General features: G+C 45.6%; 2 protein-coding genes across 2 annotated transcripts in view; one reads left to right on the top strand and one right to left on the bottom strand.

Moving 5' to 3' along the window:
• The window catches only part of KIF25 (kinesin family member 25), a 49,982-nt gene extending 42,441 nt beyond the window's left edge, over nucleotides 1–7,541 (top strand). Inside the window, exons 12-15 of the mRNA XM_026844567.1 lie at nucleotides 611–762; nucleotides 3,281–3,478; nucleotides 5,979–6,134; nucleotides 7,346–7,541. Coding sequence (XP_026700368.1) covers nucleotides 611–762; nucleotides 3,281–3,478; nucleotides 5,979–6,134; nucleotides 7,346–7,503 — 664 coding nt within the window. The 3' untranslated portion in view covers nucleotides 7,504–7,541. The remainder of the gene's footprint in view (nucleotides 1–610; nucleotides 763–3,280; nucleotides 3,479–5,978; nucleotides 6,135–7,345) is intronic.
• Nucleotides 5,994–20,537, bottom strand: part of FRMD1 (FERM domain containing 1) — a 55,687-nt gene continuing 41,143 nt past the window's right edge. The window contains exon 15 of the mRNA XM_026846426.1: nucleotides 5,994–6,004. The gene's annotated coding sequence lies outside the window, so the exon portion shown is untranslated. The remainder of the gene's footprint in view (nucleotides 6,005–20,537) is intronic.

Raw genomic sequence — 20,537 nt, forward strand, 5'->3', positions numbered from 1 at the left:
AAAAAAACAGATAGTACAAGATCAAATGGTCTGTATAAACTTTTGTCTGTCTATTCTGACACTGTGCTGCAGTCCCTACTCATGGAATGGTGGAATAGAACTTTTTGCCACGGATTCTGGATTTAATTCCAAATGTGAAATATGATTTCCAAAGGCCCAGAGAAGTTTCTTTTTTTTTTCTCCCCTAATGGTGTACCTCCCAAAGAACAGGAGGTACCTTAACATAAACTGGGCAGCTCTGCTTCTCTAAGACCAGAGATTCCAGGAAAGTCTAAATCTGTGTGTTTTCTTCCAAAGGGTGGAGGTGTAGAAATTTCAGTCACTTCTAGAGCTGAGCTACAGCACCTACAGACCTGCAAGGCTGGCAGGCCACTTCTTCAGCACTTTCAGTACTACCTCACAGCTCTTGTCTTGAATTTTCATCTTGTACTACATCCAAGCTGAAAAAGTCTATATGCAGTTGTTTGTGCAGCTCAAAACTGAGATTAGTGTAAGGAGTTAGTTAGAAGAGCAGGGAAGTAGAAATGCTTAGATTCACATCTAAGTTGTCAGCCTTCTCATGTGATTTTTACTGTGAGTCAGTTAAATCTTCTGCTTGTTTACTTCCTAGAACTGTTGAAAATGCATCTGAATTTTTCCATCTAGTCAACAAAGGCCTACAGCTGAGAGTCAGGCACCCAACGCTGGTGCATGCTCATTCCTCTCGTTCTCATCTGGTAGTTACATTGACCATAACCACAGTTGTCTCTGGAGATAACTTTGGTAAGTAGAATGTTACTAAAATACATCTAGAGCCAGTTGTTATTTGAAAAACACTTTGTGGGCTGAGAGATACTCATATTGGTTTTTCCTCCTTTTCCCAATGTTCAATACATTCCCTCAGTTCTTTTCCATTGTTTAACTTCTACAAACCTTCTTAAATAACAGTCTTGTCTGATGTTTGAATGCTACTGAAACTTTCACTTTCATAAAACTTTTCACTTTACATGTTTTGACTTACAGAGCTCTTGAAGTTTTATAGCATGAAACAACCAATGAAATAAATTTTATCAATAAGTTGTAAGATAAGGTATAAGACAAGTAAGATATCAATAAGATAGATATTCAAATACTGTAGTTAAACATCACATACTGCATGACATCACATTATTAGTCATGCTAAGTTTGTGGTAAAGCTAACCGTGCATTTTAGGGATCAGCATATGCTTTTGGGTGAGAAAGAATTTATCTTTTTTTACCCACTGCCTTGCAAAAATGTCCATTAAATTCAGAGTTTCTTGAACTGTTAATAATAGGCCACTGTAGGAACAGACAATACACAGGTTTTGCCATAGTAAATAAGACAACTATTTCTACTTTTCATTACCACACCAAGACTTACTAGTTTATTGCTTTAGGAATAACTTTGGGGGTTAACTTTGTTTTCTTTTGTTCACATTATAATTAGGTTCTCTTTCCAGTGCTGTGGTCCATCTCCTTCATACACTCCAGTGACAATATGGTTTTAGAAAGTGGAAAATATTTAACATTTTTTCCCTTAGATTGCTATCAGAAATTAAATTGACAATATTAGCAAAGCAGAACAAACAGTGCCCTCGCTTACCTATGGGCCCTGCCAAAGGACACAGTTACTTCACAAGTTGCAGCTCCAGTGTTGCAGATGTTAGCTCCAGCCACTTCCAGATTCTTGTCAGTCAGACAGATGTTACTTTTCAAAACACGGTGTTTGCACCGTTAGCACACCAGCCATCTTGTCTAGTACAGACTTTCCCTTGCCACTTCTAATTGCAGTCGCCCTCCTGTGCCATGTTGTCTGGCAGCAAAACTCCATAGAAATGTCAAATTTATGTTGAATGCAGTCAGGCTTTCGGATCACAGCACATGGATGAAGATGTGCAATATGGGGGGCTGGAGCAGTACTGCAAATGAAACCTTGCTATAGTGTGACAGTGCATTCTGTCTTGTTTAAAAGGAAAAATTCCTGCCTTAAAAGCTAGGTGCAATCATCAAATATCTCAACATGGGAGATCCAAGTCACTAAATAAAAAGTTGTGAAGTCTATGATGAGTTCTACATCTAGAGCCAGGGTTGACAAGCCAGCACTTTTTCAGGTTTGATTAAGGTCTTCTAGCATTTTTTTTTCAATATTAACTGTTGTTTGAGGAGGCAGTTACTTACTTTCCTCGTCTCAAACTGAAGAGGAGCGAGAACACTTATTTTTACACTGTGTGGTCTGAAGCCATTTATTCTGTACACCAACACAGCTGCTCCATCTACACTGTGAACAGCTAGCTTGGGTTTTAGCAACAGTCTAACAGGAGAGGTACAGAGCTCTGCAACCCAATTCACTCTGTTCCTTACTCAAGCTTTGCAGCTGTAAACTTTGTACTATTGCAACTAGACTAAGTCCCCAAGAGAGTCTGTTGTCTCTGTTAACCTGTGGCAGAGTCTGCGCCTTTTATTCTTTTATGTCTTTCAGAGAGAGAGAGATGAATGAAAACCAAAACACTGAAGAAAAAAAAAAAAGCAAAACTACTTTGGGAAGGCCCTTTTGCATATACTTCTGCTAAGCTAATGTTAAAGGAGCTTTCCCAAAGAATCTGTCTTCCTCTTCCTTTCCAGCAGAGAGTGAAAGCCATATGCTGATGCTAAGGAAGAGGAAGGATATGAAACCATCTAGTGCAGCTACAGAACTACCAGGAATAGTAGGTAACCAACTTGAACAAGTGGGAGTAATGCTACTGAGGCTAATGGCTCATCATGTGGAGATGCACCAGTGGGATATGTGGGCTGAAGGAAGTCTACAGGGAACAGCAGCAAAGGACAGAACAGAAGAGGCAGGATGAACTTTTTTTTTTTTTTGCTAGAGCACTAGCAGGTGATGTTTCAAATACATAGAAACAGACTTCATTGCTGCTCCCAATCATCCAAAAATCTCACTTTGGTTGCAATCAATCTAAAACATGAAAAAAATGACTCTTCAAAGTCCTTACTGGACTCCTGTTTCTTGTTTTCCCTACAAAGTCTGAACAGTGGGGATATCGGATACAACCTACACTGAGTCTTGTTATCAACTAGTACAATCGGTTTGATGAACAAAACCTTAAATAAGATAGTCATTCAGCTCACCTGTGCCACTGACTGACTTGTATATTGCTTCTGTTAGAATAGCCTAAGCCAGCAGATATTGTATTATACTTCTCCTATTGATGCCCCATTTTTTCCTTATCTCAATTTCCAATGTCAGTGAGAAGCTCTCCTTGTTTTTTCCATTAACCAGGTACTTCATGGGAAGATGAACAAATCAGTCAGAGACCAAATAAAGAGGTTTCCTGCACCTTTCCACAAAAAATAAAAGACAATAAATCCACCTCTTCTTCTAGAGCCTCTTCACCAGTACAACTCGAAGCAACTGAGAAAATGAAGCAAGTCAAAACTAGATTGCAGCTGGTGGACCTGGCTGGCAGTGAGTGTGTTGGTAAGTGAATGTCTGTTCATGGGCGCAGATCCTCCCAGATCTAGGTTACAATAGTTGCCTTTACGTGTTTATGTAGGGATATGTGCTACCCTGCTTTCACATGGGGTGGTTTAAACCCACGGATCCCGGGGGCTGACTGTTCCAGTTTTACATTGGTACAGTGTAACAGAAAATCTGACTGCATAAGCTTGAAATAAGCCCAGGGTAAGGTTACCCGTATCATAAGTGTATTATTTGTTCAGACTGGGTTTATTAGGACTATTTTTCTACTCTGAAAATTAGCATGTCCTTGTACAGAAATGTTTAAAGTGCACAGATTATTTAAATATTACAAATATCAGTAATAACTGATATCACCATGTGTGGGGTTTTCTGCCTTATTGTGGAAAAGGTCTTGGAGGAAGTTAGTGTTGAAAAGATAATACTGTTTTCATGGTTTCTTCAAAGCATTTTCCTCCTCCTGCCTCCTCTATGCACACAATAATTTCAAAAACTTGATTATTTCCTAAAGGACAAGCTTTCTTACCAAGAAAAGCCATGCAGCCAAATGTACCATTCCAGAAATAATGTTTTGAAAACTGAACCAGTATTATGAAAGAGTCTTTTACTTTACTGCCAAGAATTCTTGCTGTTGCTCACTGTTAAACTTTTGTTCTACAGAGAAACCTAATATAATACATTATTTTTTTCATCTGCTCTGAGTGCTGAAAACTGTTTGGTAAACATGTAATTGAGCAACAGTGCGTGTGTTTGTTCTCTCAGCTCAACCAGAACAAACGTTTGCTTGGTTTGGGGCTTGGTGGGCTAGATCCGCCCATGCAGCCAGAAGAGCTGCACTCGCTTACATCCCTGTTAGATACAGCCCAGCACATGCAGCAGGCTAACCTTTGCCATCAGCTCCTCTGATAAAAGTGAGGGCAGCTGTTAACTCGTAATAGTTTTAAAATGTGGACAAACCTAAGTGAGCAGCAGTACAGCAGGCTTCTCGCACACTTCAGCACTCTGCCTTCTTAGCTCTACAGCTGTCCTGGGCCATTTACAGCACCCGCAAGCAAAGTGGTCCCTTTTACTAGGCTTCAGTCTGAAATGCTTTGTGGAAGTCCATCTAACCAAACATAGATAATCGGCAGTTTAAACATGTACCCCCTCACCTATTTGCAGTTCTCTGCTTTAGGGTATTATCTGTTGTCTCAGGAGTCCGACTTTGCTTGCTATAGATAAAAGAAGCCTGGGGATGGCTGTACACACCGTGACCCCCGTAATGTTAGTCTGAGATACATCCGATCTCAGATTATGGTCCACCCTGTGGCAGAGTCTTCCAAACTGTTTTGCTCTGTGCCTCTCTGCTAAGAGACTCTACCACTCCAGCCCTCACTCTCCAGACTTCTGGGGGTTTTGCTGTTACTGTGCCTTTTCACATTTCCACTTGAACACCTCTCTCGTTCTCCCAGTTTGGAAAATGCTGGCCTACAGGGAGAACAAGATGCCCAGCCTCTCTCTGTACCTCTCTAGAGGTGGGACAGGAGGCAGTTGAGGAGACTGTTAGCCTGGTCTGATCATCCCGCTACCATGTGTCCTGCCTAGCACGGATCATGCGCTCTGGGCAATGAGAAGTGATTGCAGATGCATCTGTGCCTCATCCACTAGCCTGAAGAAAGGTTGAATTTCAATAATGTGATGCTAAATGCTCACAGCAAGCTTATCTTCCCCAAAGGGCAGAGGTAAGGACAGGCATAATTAATTACTCTTAAGTGCACACTCGTCCAGGCCGATCAAAGAGTTGAGCTGGCAGCACCTCCTTAAATTGGTGCAATGGGAGGTGTAGACCAAACCTTTCCAGTGTTGCTCAAGGGCAGCAGAGCTACACTCCACCATGCTGGGTGTATGGTAGAGTGGCATCATTTTCCTTTATCAATTTCCTTACAGCAAATCATACCACAAAACAGCACCTTGCAGACTTCAGGGAACGTGAACCCGTCACACTTATGGCTGCTGTACGGTTTTGTTTCTGTAGCTTATGCCATCTCTTTTTCCTAAGGGATACAGCCAGGGCGGTTAACTCCTACATAAAATGGTGGAACACAACAGGCTTCTCTCTGGGGACAGTGTGGACTGGTGTTTTCAAAAGCAGCATTGTCTTGTCTGATCTCACAGTGTTCCTACTTTCTCAGTTCCCTGTTCTTAATACATTTGGAGCCAAGATGCATTGTACAGCTGAAGAGACCAACTTGAACATGAGATGCTTCAGACCATCTGCAGGCGCTGAACCTTCCTTAACCTTCCTTCAAAAGAGCAGAAGTACTGAACAATGTATTGGCAGGCCAGAGTGAAAAACCACTGCATCTTGATTTTGGCATGGCTGGACTGGAAGACATCGTTCAGAATCTGTGTTTAAAAATGTTGCATCAAAAGTAGATAATACAGCAATAGAATTTTTCACACATTACAGTGGAAGCAGCTTTGCTTAGTCTTACCATTGCCTTTTTCTGCATTCTACCAGGTATGTCTGGAGTGACAGGTGCAGCACTGAGAGAAACTTCGTTTATTAACCGCAGCTTGTCTGCCCTAGCAGATGTTCTTGGAGCAATAGCAGAACAGCGACCTCACATACCCTACCGAAACAGCAAACTTACACATCTGCTTCAGGACTCTGTAGGTGAGGGATTACTCTGACTTTTGTTTAACAGTGTAGATTTCTTTTCCCAATTTTTCTCCTCCTTTGTTGTGTAAAACTAGAGGATGATCTTGTAGTCCTCCCTTGTATAAGACTCTGGCTTTGGAGCAGTGTGAGTACACAGTGAGAGTTCTGAACTCCTCCTGAATTTGGCTAAATGTTTCCATGGTTCAGTTTAGGGATACACTTGTAAAAACCACAACATCTCTAATAGGATTGTGTAAAGGGTAATAATCGCATTTCATTGGTGTTTCACATCAACTACGGTTTAAAAGTTAAGCTTCAATTTTTACTACTACAGGGTGTAGTCACATATTTTCACATTCTTTAACACTATGCCCTGTAGCAGTAAGACAGAACATATGCGTGGTACTGTGCTACAACTTTTTGTGTTTGGGTCACCTCCTCTTCTCTAGCTTCTCATCTGTGGAGAAACAGTTTTGAAGTAAGTGTAATTCCTGCAGTAATGTCAGATCTGTGTGGATCTATAAAGCATATTAGTCCATTTTTCTTCAGCCAGAAAGCATCAGCCCTTATGCTTTCAGTCTCCAGTTCAAGGCATTGACAATGACTGAGGTAACAGTTCTTCAGAGCTTCTGAGAGACTATTAGTTTTTGCTTGAACTTTGAATTTCACCTAGTGCTGGAGTCCCCACTGTGAAAGGGAAAGCCAAAGAAAGATGTGAGTTTAGGAGCTATGTTGTATGGGCACTGAGCCTGGTTTTAACCATGCCTGGTGTGTGACTTGGGTGAGACTGCTTAGGTAAAATGTTGAAAGTAGTAATTTCTTTGTTTGATTAATCATTCTCTGTGAATTTCTAAGTCTGTTTTGTTTTACTGTCACACAAATAATGTATTGTGCCATTACCTCAAATTTACAAACATCTGACAAAGCTTAATGAAGTGCCCAGACCCATAACCTAAATGCTGACTAATTAACTGATGAAGCTATAAGGGGAAAAAAATCTACATTACAAATTGTGAAACATTTATTCTGCTGGGGCAAATGTCATATCGTTAGATATAGCTTTCCCTTCCAGGAGCTGTCTTCAACAGCCCTCTTCACAGGCAGTCATCTGCTTCATAAAAGCAAGGGCAGCCTATGCTTGTTGTGTAGAGCAAAACCTTACCAGTATATAACTTACTGAAAATAATGAGGTAAATAAGTATGTTTTGTCTTTTTTCTGCTTTTAGGAGGTGATGCTAAACTGTTGGTGATGCTGTGCATCTCTCCTGACCAGAGGTACTTAACAGAATCAATGCAGTCTCTGGGATTTGGAACTCGTGCTCGGCAAGTTCAAAGAGGACAAGTCAAGAAAAAAAGTTTCCCAGTGCTGAGTAAAGCAAAATAAAGCCTAAGACTCCTGTGGATTAAAGTATTATTAATGAGTTCCTCAGACTGAAATGTATATTGCTGTCCTAAAGCCATTCTTTTAGATATCTACTGCCAGATAAAATAAACAATCCTCAACATGGCATTAGTAAGCCATAAACCTGCTGATAATGTTCTTGCTCCAAAGATAATAGCAAGTATTGACAACAGCTACCAACCATGGTGGAATGACATAGAAATAAACTGGGCTTTTTTAGGAAAGCTACTTCAAGACATGGTTTTGGTCATGTGTTTCCTTTGGGCAAGTAGAACTAAGTCAGCAGAGCCCTGGTTTAGGGTGGCTCACTTCTGAAAAGTCAAGGGTACATTCTGTTTTCTCAGCAGAAGACAGGAGTCTAAATATTCCAGTGCTTCAATGCAACAAGGGAAATACTTCTTCCCAGCTTGGATTAAAATGAAACAGGTCGTTATGGCTTGCTCTTCTGTCTAGCACAGATGGGGTTGTTCCTAATGCACTATCAATGTTGGTAGGAGCGTAGAGGAGCCCACCAGCTGTACTGGATGGAGTCCTGGTCTCTGGCTTTAGGAAGGAAATAATAGCACTGGTGAGATGGAGAAGGGGGAGTGAGGCTGTATCTGTTATCCTGCTGGAATGGAGCTTAGGGAGCAAATGAGGGATTATACAACTTTTTGAAAACACACTCAGATTAAAGGGTTGGAGCAAATCCCAACTCTGCTGAGTTCACTGAGACTTTGCCCATTTTGGGTGGGGTTTTGTGCTCTGTGAGTGCTGAAAGACCCTGAACTACAGATCCTAATGGGACCTAACTTGTACATCTATTTTGGTAGTATTCTGGCTTGTTGTTTCACTTGCTTTTCTGAAGCAAATTAACCACATCACAACCTTGAATACATGCCTGCACATCAGAAAAGGATCACTACACACGTCCCATCCATCATATAAATAAACCACCAAAAACCCATCCTGTGACATGACGCTTGCCATCCTCAGGAGGCTTCCACTCTTACACCAATGTTGAGACAACATCATGCTGGCTTTGTGAATGAAGTTACACTGGGAGAAGTTTCAAGGAAACTGAACCAACGTTAGAGATGAGTAGTTGGGTTCAGATAACATCTGTTTTATGCACTGCATCATGGCTCAGCAGAGGCCTCAGGAACCACTCTGAATTTTTACCTCCAGCAATCACTCTGCCTCTAGACTGGGAGAGAGGTCACAGGGAGGTCACTGCAAGATGGCTTAAATTGCAGTGGCCTGCCCAAATGTCTGGAGTTTATAGTACTCCAAGTCACTTAACCTTCACAAGCATAAATATTTATCCAGCGATTATATAGCATACTATTATTGGAATTTCATCCTTGAATATGTAACAGCTGCTGTGTCGCAGGCAGCGCCCTGGTGCTCAGAACGTGACCATCACAACCAGAGAGCTGCAATAATACTTGTTTTCCTAAATAATGTCACAAGGATAAAAATGCCTCAACTTTACCAGATTCTAGCAGTAACAGATGGGTAGGAAAAGAATCTGGACACTGGACCTTATGAAGCTGAGTGGTCTTTAAAGCAATCTCAGGTAAGAGAGGGTCAGAGCAAGGGCCATTAGCCTGCTAAATGAAATGCAGGAGCAGAGAGCTTCAAGCTCCCCTTAGTCTCCCACCAGCTGGGCTACTATAACAGTCTGGATTAGAGCTCTAAAAGAGGTTGTGACAAGAGAGCACTGGCTGACTCCACCAGCATTTTTAAGTTCTTCAAATATTTGTAAGGATTTGACATTTCCTAAGTGTTACATAGGAATGCAACTTGTCATGAACTGTTCTTTCTTTTCCGGAGCTGCTCTTCAAAACTTGGCATTTATTTACAAACTGTGTAGTAGGGGAAAAGCAGCAATACTTATTGTTAAAGCTGAGAAATAAACGACTCAATATCAGCAAATGCCAAAAGTCCATGTTTCTACATTAACTGCCAAATTGTGCGTATGCACCACTCCTTATTTCTGTTTTCCTTGTCAGCATAGCGTTATAACTGTGCAATTGTTTGACCTGTGCAATGAAGTATACAGGATATGCAGGGCCACAAAGGTAATATTTTGCTCTAAGAACATTCAGTTTTGGAATTTCCCGGGTTATAGAGACATGATTCCTCAATCTCAGTGTCAGATATGCACTGAAGGAAAGGTAAAAGTTGTGAGGGTGAAACAGCTTTACTCCATCAGCTACTGTCAAGTGTCTCCTGCCCTAGGATTCACTTGGACCTGCTAAAGGATAGGCAGAGATCTTCAGACATGTAACTGATGTCCTGAGGAGCAAGGAAAACAGCATATGCAAGGCCCTCTGCTACAATTTTTTTGGTTTTCAGATCTTTCAAGCTTTGAAATTACAGCTATGTTAGAAAGACATGTGTGACATACTCATGGAGCTGACTTTGTTTCCTTTGTTGACCAAACCCTTTCTTGATAAACCAGTCCTCATCATCTTGACACCGTAAAGCCGAAACACACATACCAACACTGGGAGAAAGAAAGTGACATTTGAAAGTGTTCTAGAAAAACTGAGACAGGAGGTCATAAGCACCAGGAAAAAGGTGGTTGTTTTAAAAGTGCCCATGTAGGCTATTTGCCAATACAGCTTTGCTCTCTGGGAGGGCAGGGGAACAAGCAAATAAGAGAAAAAAAAACAAACTATCATCAGGAGAAAATCCTTCCAGTGAAGCCCATGAGTGGATAATCCAGAGCTCAGCTGGTCTTTTGGTGCACTGAAGCTCAACTCTGCTTGGCCAGGCCCCTGGGTCACTGTTTTGGCAGGAGTGCTGCTCAGTAACAGGGCATCCTCTTGCCTACCCACAATCCGCATGCTGTGTTGGCAGCCAACACATTACCCTTTCACTGCTGGGCTCTCATTTTCCTCCACTGGGCCCCCACTTTCTCCTGTGACAGTTTGGCCAGTCAGCTACATCACACTAGCCCTAGGAAAGAGGTGTTCCACCACATAGCCACTCAAGGCCCCACACAACCCAGCTACCCCTTGGACTACCCTTCAGATGCCCCTCTCAAATTTATTCTGCCATCTTCCTTGCCCTGCAAATGAGCTGAGCAAACCACTTTAGCAACAGTAGCTATGAGCTTCCACCTCCTCCTCAAGAAGCCTACCCACAATTGAAACCACAGCAAATATGAGAGAATTTGGTCTTGTGAATACTTTGGTATTCAGCATCCCAGTTTAGTGTCAAGTTGGCCAAGGAGTCAAAGGCATGAAGCCCAAGCACATAATGGTGGAAACTGCTTCCACACTGCAAGCACCCCTCTTCCCCCTAGCACCCTATTCACATGTCCTCTAACCCACAGGCCAGGCACCCTCCCAGAAAGCAGAAAATTTGGATCCAGTTCAAAGACAAGGGATTTGAGCTCATAGCTCTCCCCACACAAGCACATGCTCTAGCTTGTAGGACATCCAGCAGATCTGGAGCTGGGGCAGGGAAAAATGGGACTGTCAGTGCAACCCCAAGTCCCAATAGCAGCAAGTGCTCATCGAGCATAACTACACAGATACAAATACACATAGGCCTACACAAAGTTAGCATAAGTCTAGACACATCTAGACTCAGACAATAGCCTTCAAGATACAAGTCCAAAAATTGGCCCAAAAGTACAGCTTGGTGCCCACATTTCTCTGTGGATTTATCATTACAGATAGAATTTATCAACTCCAATTGTTGGCTCCCCTTGCAGCCAAGGGAAAGGGATTAACAGGATAGATCCACTTTCCACAAGTACCTCTGCCTCCCTAGTCGAACCAGAGAATCCAGGCAAGGGGTTTAGGGCCCTAACTCTCAGTTTGCCACAGCCAGGGAACCCAAATGCTCAAGGACCTGATTTTGAAGGATGTACAACTGCTGCGGAGGTTTTTCACTTATTTTTGTCCTCTCTTTTTCAACCTTGATCCCTACCACACCTACCCATCTCTAACATTAAGTTCTGTACCTTCTTCCAGCCTTTGCAAATCCGTCCCCAGGTCACTTGCAGCACCCAGCTTTCGGTACACGGGAAGGCAGCGTGCAGTGGGGTAGAGCAGAGTGTGCAGCACAGGAGCTGCTCCCCATCAGTTCCCTGTGAGGATGTTCTTTTCAGCACCCACAGCAAATGCCTTTGTGCAGGGCAGCTGACCATGCTCCAAGAGCTGCCCCAGGCCGAGCGCATGGCTGGCGTGCTGTAAATTCATACTGCTGTTCATAGCACTCTGCACCCTCTGCAGACAAGCCATTAACCTTCCTCACCACCTAGGCATACTCTTATCAGCAAAGCCCAAGGAAGCAATGTGATCCACAAGTGCTTAACAGTGCTGCGTCTCACCACAGGGTTAAAAACAGCAGTAATTAAACCATCCAGCTCCTTTGGCCCACTCTTAAACAAAAGCTTAACCTATGCTGACGTTTGAAAATTATATATTTAATTTCCTTCATGCCTTGGCAGCAGGCACACCACAAAGCAAGGCTGCTCTTGGTTTTAGCCAGGCTAGGAAAACCATAATTAGGATTGGAAGGTTCACAAAAATGTTTAATTTGTTATTAAATTGCAATTCCATTTTACATAGCACTATTCCAAACCTCTGCAGAATGCAAGGCACAGGCAGAACGAAGTAGTTATTGGGAAAGGCTTTCAGCTCCTGCTGTGTACAAGTAGTTGCAAGCTGATGGGCTTTCAAGCCCCTTCCAACCAGAAGGAGAGGCAGCAGCGTCTGTTCACGGAGAAGCAGACAGGTCCAGAGCACAGGAATGCCAAAGGTACTGCAGCCTTTCACAAAAGCAACTTGGCGTTTGAGCAACAATGTTAACCATAGTCCCAGCCAGACAAAAATGCAAGCCACATACCATACAAAGGAGGCACAGGGTGATTTAATTGAAGGGTATGAGTGAGGGGAAATGTTGCCTACAATTCCTCTTTCTTCATCCATTTTTATCAAACCAGGTTTTATCTTGCAATGCATTTGCCCCTTTTAATTTCATTTATATAAAGGGAGACAAAAAAAATCCAAGATAAAATTTGAGCCTTCTTGAATTCATGCAAGTATCTCTGGGGAGGCCGGGGGAGCAGACAGCTGCATTGTTTCATTTATCTGAATTGGTCTTTAGTAACTGACAAGGCACCCATGGTCTTGACTACGGTTGGCAATGCATCCAAACAATAACTGTCCCAAAGCTGCATCAAAATAATCTTCGGTGACATTCAGAAGTGATCATGTCACAGCATGGCCCCTGCAGCAGGAGAGCGAATGCAGCCAAGGGCTGGGGCACTGCAACGTTCAAAAGGTTTCAGCTTGCGTCTGGCAATGGGCTGGTACCAGGGACTAAGGACTGCGAAGGCACACCAGTGCCCTTCATTTCAGGTGTAACCTACAGCCTCCCAGATGGTGCTGGCACATGGCAGGAGCCATGTGAGGCTGTGCAGAGAATGTTGAAGCCACCAGGTAATGCATCTTTGTGCTCTACTGCATGTCCCTTGCTAAACTCTTGGCCTGCAAGAACATTCTCAAGATATTATCTTATCCTCCCTCCCCCAACTTTACGATAATACTCCCCTCCACCTGTGTTTTTACCTTAGATCTCAGATTTTGCAAAAGGGATGATTCCTCTTCCCCATAGCCAAGAGTTTGAGACTGATCAGACAAAAGGAAGAGGAGACCCAAACTCAATACTTGAATAACATGATGCAATGCACCAAATTCACCTTGTTTGCTCAGTACATGTCTCTAATGGCTTGGAGATCAGCCTCAACTTAAATGGTCAAGTGACATGTCAGTATTAACGGTTCAAACACCAGGGCCTAAACTCAACAACAAGAGAATTGCAGAGCTCCAGCTATTAGGGACAAGTATTTAGCATCAGCTTTGACAGTAAGAACAATGCGGGGAAATATCCATAGGTATCAAACTCCAGGAACATGAGATTTGCACATCTTATCCACAGACTTGCAGGCTTGAAGTTGTGCCTCTGCTCATTAAACTGGGGAACCACATTTAAACCAAGTTATCACCCCCATGTTCTTCCAGCATCATGCTTGCAAGTATCTCCAACACGTGTCCCCTCTTGTGCTTTTTCTGTTCCATGAAATTACTGTCCTGGCTGGGATGAGTCACTGACCAGCAGTTCACTTAAAGGCACCAGAAGGAGTGGTTTTCCCCTCTCATTTTCCTCTGGACTTTACTAATCAGCTCCTTCCCTTTTCTAAACAAAAATAAAAACAAAATAACAAAAAAGCCAACCCACTACTATAAAAAGCTTTGGATGCCACACAGACAGCTTTGAAGATCCAAGAGGCAGAAGATGATACCTCCTCCCTCACTTCAGATGTTTGGGTTTTTAGCAGCATAAGCCTCCTCCACCTCTTTCTGAGCACATGCACACACACAGACTCTGCCCACTACATGCTCTGAGCTGGCATTTGGAATAACCCACGTTCCAGGTTAAACTCACAACCAGCTTCAGAAACGTGAGCATTTTGCAAGGCAAGTGATGCAGCAGCAAGCCATCCTTCTTTACACTTTAGCCACAGGCCTCTGGTACATCCAGCCCTACATACTTTGGCCAAGCAGCACTGATATTCACAACACTTTTTCCCAAGTCTGCACTCCTCCTCTCCCGAGCCATCTCCCAAGCCCTCCCCAGGGTAAGTGGCTCAATGCAGGTGGATACATGCACTTATCCACGCGCTACTTAAAAAGGAGCTGGAGGAGGAGCCCCTGCTGCTCAGGCTGGGTGTGCTGCCAAGGCTGAATCCACAGAGAATGGCCAGCTGGTGCTTAACGTACCAATGTTCTTAGTGCTTCACAGTGCAACTGAGCTTAGGCAGCCAGATCTGACAAGTTATTTCATGACATTCGACTTGTGGGAAGCACTTCCCAACAGAGACAGGACAGAGTTCGCAAGAGGCTATTCAATATTGCAGCACCCAAACAGGGACACCTCACAGAGATGGCACAGGGTGTTGGGAAGGTACCAGGCAGTGCAAGAGCCACTGCCCAGGCCACCTCCAGGGGCCATAATGGGCATTGTGTCTCTGGACATCCCTCACTGATGCTGTCTTGTGGAGACACGTGTCCCACCTGCTGCCCTCCCAGTCTCCATCCAGAAGAAAGGCTTTATTACACTTCTCGTGGAAAGCTGTTGTAGAGTCACTGTGGACATGTGCTGGCTGGAAGTTACAGCAGTATTTTTTGCTACTGCTCACCACCTAATGCCATCAGAGCAGAAACACCTCTTGGTATCAAGCCCCTTAGATCAGCCAAGACACTGCAGTGAGGTACCTGTTGCACTCTACCTCTCCTCTTACTTTGGCTCATGAAGACTCTGAAACCGCCCAGACCAGACACCGAAACAGCAGCTGTGATGCGGGGAACATGCAATAAGCGATTCAAAGAGAGGAAAAAGAGGGCCGGAGACAAATCTGAGCTTGACTTCCACTTCCTTACCGGAATCTGTTTTACCTGCTAAATTTGGCATAGCATTTGGAACAGCAAGAGGCAGGATGAGACTGTGATCAGTCTCACAAGAAGCTGCACCACATTCACAAGCATCACCTCCACATAAACAAGGAGAGAGGACTTATGATGGACATGCTGAATGTAGACACCGCATGACTCTGGGCAACTCACAACAGCCACTTTCCAGACATGGGATGCAAGCAACAGGCCTACAGTTTTTCCAGCATGAGCAGGTTTGTGTTAGCCCTCTCTACCTCAGTCCCATAAATCCTGGCACATCAAAACATCACAACCTTTGCAATCCCAGCTGTGAGTCACAAGCTCAGCTCCCAGGTATACAGAGAAAGGCACAAGAATTGATGAATAATTAAAATGCAAAAATGTGCAGTTGCACAGGGACACAAGGCAGAGAGAGAGAAGCAAGCTACCTGCACAGTCACCGTGCAGGTCCTGGGAGGGCTCCTGCTGCTCCTTGCTTACAGCCTTGCTCCTGCTGCATGTCTTCTGAAGCAAGCAACGCACTGCCATGGGGCAGCAAGGTGGTCCCTCTGCAGAACAGGCCAAACCAAGCCCAAGGAAGGGGAGGTGCCACTGGCATCACCTCTGCCCATTTGCAAGCAAGGCTGGTGCTGCACAAGGCAACATCAACCTGGGAGAGTCCAGCTAAGCACCCAGGATACCATCACAGCATATGAATGCTCTGGGAGAGCTGGAGAGGGTCCCACACCACTGGTCAGCCCCGCCAGGGCTGTCACCGACACAGCCGGGTACAGACAGCACACGTGGGATGCTCACAGCCAGCTGTGCTCTGCGTCACACGATGCCACCATCACAGGGTGTGGCAACAGCAAGCCCAAAGGCAAGGAAATGCCTCAATACAGGCACAAGAAAGCAAAAGTATCTGGCCTCCAAAGTGGCCAGTGACCTCTGGACATCACCTATCTCCCATAAGGAGTGGAAAGGGAATAGAGAAAGGGCACAGGGTCCTGAAGGAGCTCCAATAAAGTTCTGGCAGGTATGAGGTACTGGAGACGTGGTGACACTGGCTCACATGACATAAACTCATTGAAGTCCTGATAACAAACCTGACCTGGCCCTTCAGATTTCATTAGCACTTTGCACCAGGCAGCTGAGGTGCCATCCCCAGGGCTGAGATTCTGCCTGACCCTGGTCAGGGTCTCAGTTTAGGCACCTGCTTTTACCAGAGCAAGTCTGAGAGCCCCCTGGAAAAGTCCCCCAGTGCCTCCCACCCACCAGCACCATGTGGCGGCACAACCACCAGGTCAGTCCCTGCAGGTCTCCCACCACCATGTCCCAAGCTGCCGTCTTCAGAGGGCAGCTCATGCTGCCAGACATCTGGGGTGCAGAGCCAGGCAGGGCTGCTCCCGGGTCGTCAGACTCAGCAGCCACAGCACATGTACCCTGGGAGAGGACACTTATCAAGGTCCTGACAGGTTGCTGCTGCCCTTGCCATTGCTGCCTGCAGTCCTTGCAAGTTAGTCCTTACACCAGCACATCCCAGGAAAACCAGCAGCTTCACCACTAGGATGGGCCAGACAGGGGGAGGGAAGAAACAATTTCCAGGCCATATCCCAGCAACTGCTTCAGACACCCACAGCAAACAATATTTGAGCAAAACTAAAAAGGAAGCCAGCCCACCCCACAACCCCAGCAGGGCTCTCCTTACTTCTCTCCTAGGCAGCTTATCCACAGGACTACAGCACTGGAACACCTTGATAACTTCTCCCTGAGGGTCTGCAGAGACTTCTCCCTTTCTCTGACTTTTCTCCTCAGAAGAGGGCTGATTTCCTGTGCCTTGATTGCCCTCATCTGTACCACCCTCCACCTGGACCTGCTACCAGCTGCAGCAAGGTAAACACTTGAGCCACCAGGAACCCTTTCTGGCCCCTGCCCTTGGGCAGAGGAGAGCCGCTTAGGGACACCAGAAACCACCTCATGCTCCTCCACACCTTAAATGTCGTCACTGAAATAGCCATCCCTGCTGTCACCGTGTTTTATCCATCCACTTTCTACACAGGGAGAATTTGTACTTGAAGTTTTCTGGATACCTGCCTGGAGTCTGAGGCAGCTCTGAGTCTGCAGGACAGCATCAACGAAGCAGGACCAGAGTGGTGTTAGCAGTGGCGTGGGGCAGCAGCTTTGGGAAGTGTTTAAAGCTCATTAACCAGAAAGGTGCTGGGTTGTCTTAAAGCTCAGATGATGCTCTGGCAATATCCTTGAGAAAGGCAGCCTTCAAGAGCTCCTACCCTGCTCTGCTTATTCTGAAAACAAGATAAAATCAGCATCATGGCTGCAGAGCTCTCCCTTAGCATACTACCCCTATACTTTTCAGAAGTAATTCTGCTTTGGATCTCAAAGTGGTTTGTGTTGAAGCAGATTGGAAAGCAATGGTTTCCACCCTCTCTATTATTTTCAGTGCAAACGTTAAGCAAAATTGTACCCAGCTGCTCCCGCAGCAAGCCCTGCTGCAGGACATGGCTAGCTGAGTGCCAGCCCTGGCAGCTGGGCTGAGCTGGGACTAGTTGAGCACACCCACTCCAGAGGAAGGCCCCTCATCTGCATCCCCGGCCAGGCATTTCCTAAGCTTGAGTTTGAATCTAGATGTTAAAAACCACACCTGTACTTGGGGCTCTCTTTATTGGTTTTCTGGCACAGGCCCTTTAAGCAGACCTATTGCCAAATTTTCCCTTCAGCCAGGTAGGCTGGGAAGAGTTCCTTGTTATTACAAGCTGTGAGCCTTATGCAAAAGTGCGACTCAGGGAGCTGGGGCTTTAAAAAGAAAACTAGCATACTGCAACACCTGCAAGAAATGTGATCAAAGCTGACAATACTCATATTATTCACCTAGCCCCAGGTGTCTCACCTGCCTTAATGCACTCACTCCAGTGACTGGCACGTCCTTCTTGGCCATCCCGAGAAGGGAAGCTCCCCAAAACACATCCTGTTAGCGCTTTAACAGAGGGATTATAGGAGCCCTCTGTTCATGTCTGACTAAAAAGACCATCAGCAGAAAGTCTGCATTAGCCACAGAAAGATCACATGGGCAGAAAACCCTTGCTGACCCCAGCAGTAGCTACAAGTGCTAGAGGAGAGGACAGGAGCATTGCCACTGTCACTGGTCCTGCAAATGCAGAGAACTCAGGATCCACTTGAGCAGATGCTACAGCCAAAAGCCAGGCAGGCTTCCTCCATACACAAAGTAAGCAATCTAACCCTAAATATAGGAGCAGCCCACAAGCCAGACAAGAAAGATTTCAATACCACCACCAGGAACAACAACAAACTGCACCACAGACCTTATTTCCAGCAGTGGGTAAGGATGGGTGCCTCGTAAGGGGGCAAAATGTACCTCCCTCTCATCCCCTCAAATTATGCATCAAGAAGAGAAAATTACCTGGCTTCCTACAGCACGTTTTTTTGCTCAGGGACCTCTATACTAATAGCCAGAGCTCTTTTGAATGCACTTGGGTCTGAGACAGTGTGGAGGGGGGGGTAACCCCAAAGCCTGCACCCAGCAGAAGAGCAGGGAGGGGCTACCTCAATGCAACCCTTCCAGTCTGAACCCTCTCGGTTACAGAATGAGCTCCATTCAAAGCCTCATTTTCTAAGAGGGTTGGGAACATGGCTGTGGGAATCGATCACTGTTGCCACAAACGTCAAACAGCTCAGGCTATTTGTCAGCTGGTCATAACAAAAAGGCTGAGTACTTTCCGTGGCTAATGCAAACTAATTTTTCTTACACCAAATGCTCTGCTGTCACTAAAGTATTCAAAGGTATTTTCCACATGATGGTTTGAGACTTAAACCTTCTAGCACATGCCATATCCAATTATCTCATTGCACATTGAGAAGAGCAGTGATTAGAGAAAGAAAAATAAAGATTGGTATAAATGTATTTATGAGATTTAAAATAAAAATGTGAGGCTGGTATTTCCAGGAATAAAAATAAAGCAGAATTTTAAAATACCACAGCTATGTTCTTCAATAGTCCATATTCAGCTGTCCCTGCAGTCTACCAGAAAGGATAAATACGATTTTTGCTCATTGCATCTCTGCGGTAGAACAACAGACTTCCAAATATGAGGGTTGCTATCCAGATCTTACTCTAACAACCTCATCCTTGTAGAGCCAAATTCAGGGTTCAGAAGGACAGAGGCAGCCAGTACCTGGCTGACTGGCAGTGTGAAAATGCAACACAGCCATGGGCTGGAGCGTGCCCCCCAAAAACAAGCTGCAGGGACACAATATGTGCCAGCAAAGAAGAGGTGGGAACTACTTTGATGTGTGTTTACTTTATAAAATGTTGTTCGGATGTGAGAAGTGAAATAACCCGTGGGGAAACAAAGTCCTTCCCATTCATTTCTCCACCATCTCTTTGCCTTCTCCAGCTTGTCCCTGCTGACCTACAGCCCCTTGCCGGTACCAGAATCACCCTTTCCTCTGCTCCCCTCCACGACACAGCCCATCGCCAGTGTGGTGGTCGGGGCTGTCGCAGAGCGTGCGGTGCCGGGAAGGCGCTGTGCAAGAGGCACCCCGTGCACCAGCGCTGTCTCGCCAAGCTGGGGCCCTGCCGCTGTGCCTGCTGCTGCAGCTGCAGCTGGGCTGAAGGGCCACGGGCAAGGGCAAAAGGGCCCATTTGTGAACAGGCGGCAGCCCACCTCTAACATGCAGCTACCCGAGGGGGTCATGGAGCTGGAGCTGGGCAGTGGGCAAGTCATTGCAACAGCATGAAGATGTCGTTAAAAATTCAGTATGAAATTAAAAATTCAGTACGTTTGATTTCCTGGGTTCAGTTAGGGGAAATACTCAGTGATGCTGCTCTGATGCCTGCAGAGGTTCTGCAGAAAGGATGCTCACTGTGAGAGGAGGCAGCTCGGTGATGAAAGAACTTCACTGAGTGGTACCAAAGCTTGTCTGCTCCCGTCTTGTCTCCAGCGATGCCCCATGCACAACACTGAAGGAAACTACAGGCACAGAGCCGGCACATCAGACACACAGCTGTGCTGTCCTAACTACAGCCTCTCAGATGACTACTGCCTGTGCCTTCAGGACTTGCCATCCCAGCGGTGTATTGCACGGGATAGGCTTGTCTTCCATAAACCGACTTGGTGGAGGGTTTTTTTGAACTACTATCAACATTTCACACCTAGAGAGATCCCAGATGCCGAGGATTCCCAGAGGCGAAGAAGCAGCAGCAGCTTTGTCCCCGGTGCCACTTGGATGTATGACCCTCTGGGAGCTTCTGTGCAGGAACCGGACTCCTGCCCTCAGGCCTGAGAGATGCTGCCCCGTGACCTGGGACCACTTCATACATTTCTTGTAGAGGATTCATCGAGCGGCTGATGGCCACGGCCAGTCTTGGGATCTGCTCGGTCAGCTGCCGGCTTCCCGCCTGTTGGGCCTGCCGGGCTCGTCCCGTTTGATGGCGGGCCGTGTGTCTGCGCCCCGGGGCAGCGGCCCGGCCCCGCTCCGGCAACACCTTGGCAGAAGCCGCTCAAGGTGCCTCCCCTGCCCCAGGGGACGCGGCCCCGGCAGCAC

Source organism: Athene cunicularia, assembly GCF_003259725.1.
Source record: "Athene cunicularia isolate RWA chromosome 3 unlocalized genomic scaffold, athCun1 chr3_part1, whole genome shotgun sequence".
Taxonomy (NCBI): Eukaryota; Metazoa; Chordata; class Aves; order Strigiformes; family Strigidae; genus Athene; species Athene cunicularia.